At 30.3% G+C, this 6,364-nt stretch overlaps 1 protein-coding gene across 1 annotated transcript; it reads left to right on the top strand.

Annotated features, from left to right (window-relative positions):
* Window positions 1-1,492: 1,492 nt before the first annotated feature.
* LOC105772170 (uncharacterized) lies at window positions 1,493-2,050 on the top strand. The gene has a single exon (XM_012593479.1). It carries the CDS (start codon window positions 1,493-1,495, stop codon window positions 2,048-2,050), a length of 558 nt encoding a protein of 185 aa, XP_012448933.1.
* Window positions 2,051-6,364: the final 4,314 nt, after the last annotated feature.

A 6,364-nucleotide genomic window follows, 5' to 3' on the forward strand; every position in this document is an offset into this window, starting at 1 on the left:
TTCCTCTTTTGACCAGATTTATGTCGGGGCAGTTGTCGTGCCCAAGAAGTTCGAGGGATAAAATTTGAAGACCTGAAATAAATAAATAAAATGCGTGAAAAGAAAAAGTTGAAAACAGAATAATAAAAACAGTTAAATAAATATGAAGAAAATTTAATTAGAATAAGCTCAGCTTTAGGCACAAATTTTCCTCGTCTTTGAACCGATCCTCGAAATTAGATGAACTCCTCTTTTCCAAGAAGCTAGTTATAGCTACCAAGGACGCATCGGACACCAACTCTTCCTTGTGTAAATTAGTTATGGAACGTCCAATAACTAACCCTTACCGATCGAACAACCATGAAACGTTCGTGATTTAGAACTCCGGCAGCTTTGCGTTCTAAAAGAGCCTCAACCGCGTGGGACATTTAAATCCGGTTACTACTTCCCTTGACGGAACCAAACAACAATCTCCACTTGGCACGCCAATGTGTTCACAGAAAACCGATTAGAAACGTTCCTTTTGGAATTCCAACTGTACGTCTAACCACACTAAATCAAACGACGTCTTTTTTGACTTAGTGTTGACCTGACTTTGTGAGTTGACAAAATCATACTCTTAATCCTGAGAAGTAATAAGTACTGGAATTTTAGGAGTTAAATTGCTCGGGTTCGTAACTCACGGGTTTTGACGAGGCTAATTTCGACCTAAAGCTGAAAATGAGTTTAGTTGACTAAAGTTTGGGGCATGTTGGTTATTGAATAAATTAAATAAGGTAAATGGGTAGTTGGCTACTAGAAATTAAAAGGGAATTTGAAAAAAAAGATTGCAAATGGCTTAAGTTGGTGGCTACTAAGAAATAATAAATTGAAGGAAAAGAAACTAAAGGCAGCAAATGAATTCGTGACAAGAAGAGAGAATGTATTGAAAGATGAAAGCTTGATATTTTGATTGATTCAAGACTTGATGATTAAAATGAACAAAATAAGCCACTATTTATACTAGTGGCTTTGCTAAATTAAGAGCCAACCAGTATAGAAAATCAAGGAAAAATATCCCATGATATAAAAAAAAATCCCAAAATAATCTCCCACTAAGTCAACAAAAATTTCAGCTAATTAATCTTGGAAAAATTCTGCTTTGGTCCTCCTTCTTTGCTTCTTTCTTCAATCTAGCCCAATTGTTTCATTTTTCTTCTATTTAGCCCCAAATTGCATCCCTGCACAAAATTCAACAAAAATAAGGAAAAATTAGTGGTGCACTCTCATAAATTAACCAATTTAATTACATAAAATATGTAACTTTAGCATTTAATCACAAATTAAGCATTGTGACTCATTTTTTAAATTGACAAGATGCTAAATTACTCAATTTTTAGAAGGATCAATTTATTTAATTTTAAAATTAAGAGCCAACTTTTGAGTTTCAACTGTGAGCCCAATTAGCCCAATATATAAGTATTGAACTTAGCAATTTGCAGACCAAAAATTCATTATCTGAATCAAAAGAGACATGGCAATGCCAAGATATCGTCCCCTTCATCTCTGTCTACTCATCTTGGTCATCTACACCACTCCTTCCATAGGACTCCTCAATGGCACCGAGCTCCTCAAGGCGGCCTGCAACCAAACGTCCGACTACGCATTCTGCTATGCTACTTTAACTGCCGACCCCAACGCAGGTGGCCCACAAGCCCTTGCCGGCGACCTTGCTAATGCTGCTTTACGTTTAGCTCAAACCAAGGCCACCCACGCGCAATCCCTCATACCTCTCCTCCTTCAAAATGCCACCACCTCTTTGGACCACAACCGTCTCCAAATGTGCCAAAGTAGCAACAACAAGGCCATTTCTCAGCTCTCATCGGCTAACAATGACTTCAACTCCGACTCACTCGACACCATGGTGGAAGAGATAAACACTGCTGCTCGGGCTACTAATGACTGCTTGAATGAGATCCAAGACAAAGGCACCCACTTTTCACTTTTGGCAACCATCAATGCAGATTTGATTAAACTCTATGAAATCTGTATTGTATCCACTAGATATTTTACTGTTGAAGATTTGTACTAGTTTGATCTTTGATGCAGTGTTTTTAACCCAATTCATCTTTGTAATATACGTATGGATGCATGATTAGTGATTTAGACAAATAAACTATATGGTTAATGAACCTTTCATACAATATGTATAATACAAATAGGTAGTGCCAAAGTTGATGATGGGGACCATAAGCAGATGCATGTATACCTTCATGGTCACGGGTTAAACAGTTTGGTTTTTTGTTTTGTTTTGTTTTGATCATCCATGGCGTTGGTGTTGGGTCTACTTTAATAAGTCTAAACCCTAAATATGTGTGTCCCGCTCCTATGTATTAACAACAAATTATAAAGCACTAATAATGCAAATCTTTTGAGTTCCATCAACTGATAGGGTGAGCCTTTAAATTTAAAAAAAAAACAATACAATAGGCTCCGATGCTTTCCATATTCATTTAATTGGTTAAATCATGAAAGTAGTATACTATTCATTAATCATTGTTTTCAATTGTCACCCTTATTCAATATATTGTGTTATAGATGTCGATAATGGCAATAGAATTCTCACAAAAATAAACAAAAATAAGAACACACAGATTTTTACATGGAAATCCTTTCAGAAAAAAATCACGGGTAAAGGAGAATAAATTCACTGATGTTGAAAAACGAATGGTACAAGAGGAGTTTAGACTACATCTATTTAAAGGTTGAAAAATCTTATTATAGTCAATGTTAAATAGGAGTTTCGACCCTCGGCCTTAAGCCCTATACAGATCCCCTTATTTTGCCACTATATTTTTTTTAACAATGATTCAGATCACACAACTCTATAATCTTGCTTATTTCAACTTCTCTTTTAAGTCTACAACTTTCAACTTCCCTAATTTATATGCCTAATCTTTTTTAGAGTTAAGAAGTTGAGTGGAAAATTATTTTTTATTCCTTTTAAAATTTATAGAATTTTATGTTAATCTATAGTAAATTTGTATTTTAGCTCTTCTTAAATTTTAAAATTCAATTTTAACCCTCCAAAATGAAAAGTTTATAATTTGATCCTCAAAAATTGTAAAAACTTACATTAATTCATTGATAAAATTGCATTTTAACACTTTAAAAATTATAATTCAATTTTGACCTCTCAAAAATATTTCGACTTCACCCTTGCTTGGTTCAATAGAAAAGTTAAAAGTATAGAAATAGAAGAAAAAAGGAAAGATAAATGAACATTTTTATTTAATGTATAAAATAAACCAATTCATTTTGAATGATAAGAGGAGACGAAATGAAAGAGATGTGCGTATTTGTAAGATTCTCATATTCTTTCTTCTAAAGTATCTTTTATGCCCATTTTATAGTTTATGAAGATTGATTCTTTTAAAATTCGTAGATTTCCCTTTCAACGATATTGTCTCTGAAATTTAAACTCGAATTCTCCCTTTAAAAATGTAATAAGTAAGTTAAATCAAAGAAGGCATGAATTTTTTATTTAATTTTCTTTTCCTACTAAGTACACCAACCATATATATAATGTTTTCCCTCTATTTGTTTTTTCTTTTCTCTAATTTCCTTTCTTAAAAGTACTAAAATTTGCTAGAACGGAAAAAGAATTGACCCGACAATCTGTTGATGGAGGAGAAGAAGAAAAGTGAATTGTAAAATATATTGTATTTTTTTAAGGTATTTATCGAAGCGAGTTCATTAATTAATCTTCCGCATTCTGTAGGTCCATTAAGGAAGTAGATGCTAGCAAAAAATAGATTGAATTTAAAAAAAAAACTTAATCGAACTCGAAAATAATATTATTAAGAAGAACAATCACAAATTTGAAAAATTGTTCTTTATAAATCATAAATCAGACATAAGATATAATTTGATTATATCAAATTTATATAAAAGGAATAAATATTAAATTTATTACTAAATTTATATCCAATGTGTAATTTGGTACATGAATTTTGATTTGGTACAATTATATACATGAAACTTGAATTATGATTTATATATATAGATAAAACTTTAGTTTTGATTTAATTGTACACATTTAATGAAATTAATACATACATTTAAATTTCATGTATAAAAATGCACAAAATCAAAATTCATGTATGACATTACATATCGATTAAAATATTTTTATACAAAAATAAATACGATAGATGATAGTGTTAAATTTTAAATACTTGAGAGGATGAGAAATGAAGTAAAATGAAGAGGGTAGCAACAACGGGTAAACAATGTATACAATTAGGGATGGTAAAACCCAAACCCTCAATGGATTTCGAATCAATTTTTTTATTTGAAAAGTGGATGGAGAGGTAGGTGGATTTTTTCTTTTAGGTAGTGGGTATAAAGCGATTATCGTAGTTGCTTGTCTCACCTTGACCCACTTCACCATATAAAATTATCATTTTATCGTTATAAACTATTAAAAGAGTAAATATGTAATAACACGATATAGAAAAAAAAACATATCTTATATTTAAATATTTTTTTGAATAATTATGTCTAAATATTTACTTAATTTTAAAAACATTAAAAAAATTAAATTGAAACATAATAAGATGAAATGAGGCGAGAATAAATATATCCAACATCTATAAAAGTGATAATAATTTTCAAGTGATGGAGAAAAATATATCAATTATAAAGCGGTAATAAATTTTTATATTTAATGTAGGGCAGGGGAATTTGAAAGGGGTTTTGGATATTGGGAGGTAAATGAAAAAAGCCAATGACTAGAAGCCAAGCCATGATGAGTCATGGAAAGTCGTGACAGTCAATTCACATTGACCATACACACCCACACAGAGATGTTCCATCTCGGTCCATCGCCACTTGAAATTCAAATCTAACGCCTAACCTAACGGTTCTTTTACTTTTTACTTTTCTTTACTTTTGGTCCCTACTTGAATTAAAATGTTAGAAATTTAATAAAAAAGTGAAATCAAATTGAACAAAAATAATTTTGTTATACTTTGATTTGAATTGGCGGTTGCAAAAGGTGGTAAGCTTGGCCATTTCCTTACGGTGGGTTTGGATGGGCGATTGGGTGCGGTGCGTTTAGCTTACTTTTTGTCTTATGCTACAGTATCGCTACAGTATCTAATCTCACCGCCACTGCTGTTTTTACACTAACCGCAGGTAAACGCATTGCCCATCCAAACTCACCCTTAGTCGAGGTGTCAGAGGACTTGGTTCGGGACTTAGGGCCTTTGCCCACTTCATTTTTAAGCTAATCCATGTAATCTAACCATATAATCTCTAGAGTTGCGTGAATTTATTATATGGTTTTAATTTATTGCGTTTTGGGCTAGTATTTATTAATGTGCGTTACGTATTGTAGTAAGACATATTACATAAGAAGACAACGTTATAAAATAGTATTGTTAACATATTGTAGTAAAACATTCAATGTTTTAAAGATCGAGAATCATAAAATTTATTAGGAATTAACACCCAACGATTCTTAACACGTTTTGAATGATGATTTAGTGGAAGAATTTTATTTTCATAATTCTAAATGAATTAATTTATTTGAGAAAAAATACTCAAAAGATATATTTTTTCTTCAGTATAATTTTATTTCATTTAATACACATTTTAATATAAAATAAAAAGAATAATTTTATTTAATTACAATGCATATATTTTTGAAAATTAATATTTATAAATTATTACAAAGGTGTGTTAATGATTTTCACATCCAAACATATGGCTAGTATTAATAATCATTTCAAACACCAAAAGCACGTGATTTGTTAGTGGAATGCTAGACTCTTAATTCCAATAAACAAAGATCAAACTTTGGCCAAATGAGATGTAATTATTTAATTCAAAATAAATTAATTGCATCAATAAAATAAAAGTACAGCATTTTAACGTAATTTAGGTTTCTTTATTACATTTAATTCCCAATTATGATTTCCTTTAACCAAAAAAAAAAAATTGTCCCACAAAGCATAAATATTAGTAAAATAATAAAGTTAGAGTCTAAGATTTGAGTTGTATTATTATATGTAATGTGATATAAATTATATTATTTTGATTTTTTTTGCAAATAGAAATTTAAATGTGATATTAATTTTTTAAAAAATTGTTCGTATTTTTCTTCTAATGTTGGATATAGCATATTGAATAGACAAGTTAAGCCTAATAAAAATAAATTAAAATGTAAATTAAAAAATAAATGTAAATAAAATGGAGGAATCATGAAATTTTGAGAAATTAACATCTGACGGACTTCACACTTACGAGTGTTGAGATAGACTAAAAAATTGAGAAATGATTTAAAATAGTTGTATAATATCAATATTAAAATAAATCAAGACATTATGAGTTTGATAATAAA

This window comes from Gossypium raimondii, chromosome 6 (genome assembly GCF_025698545.1).
Source record: "Gossypium raimondii isolate GPD5lz chromosome 6, ASM2569854v1, whole genome shotgun sequence".
NCBI lineage: Eukaryota > Viridiplantae > Streptophyta > Magnoliopsida > Malvales > Malvaceae > Gossypium > Gossypium raimondii.

What these genes read in the sequence shown, in the direction of transcription:
- LOC105772170 (XM_012593479.1), top strand. Translation starts at nt 1,493, where the DNA reads ATGGCAATGCCAAGATATCGTCCCCTTCATCTCTGTCTACTCATCTTG.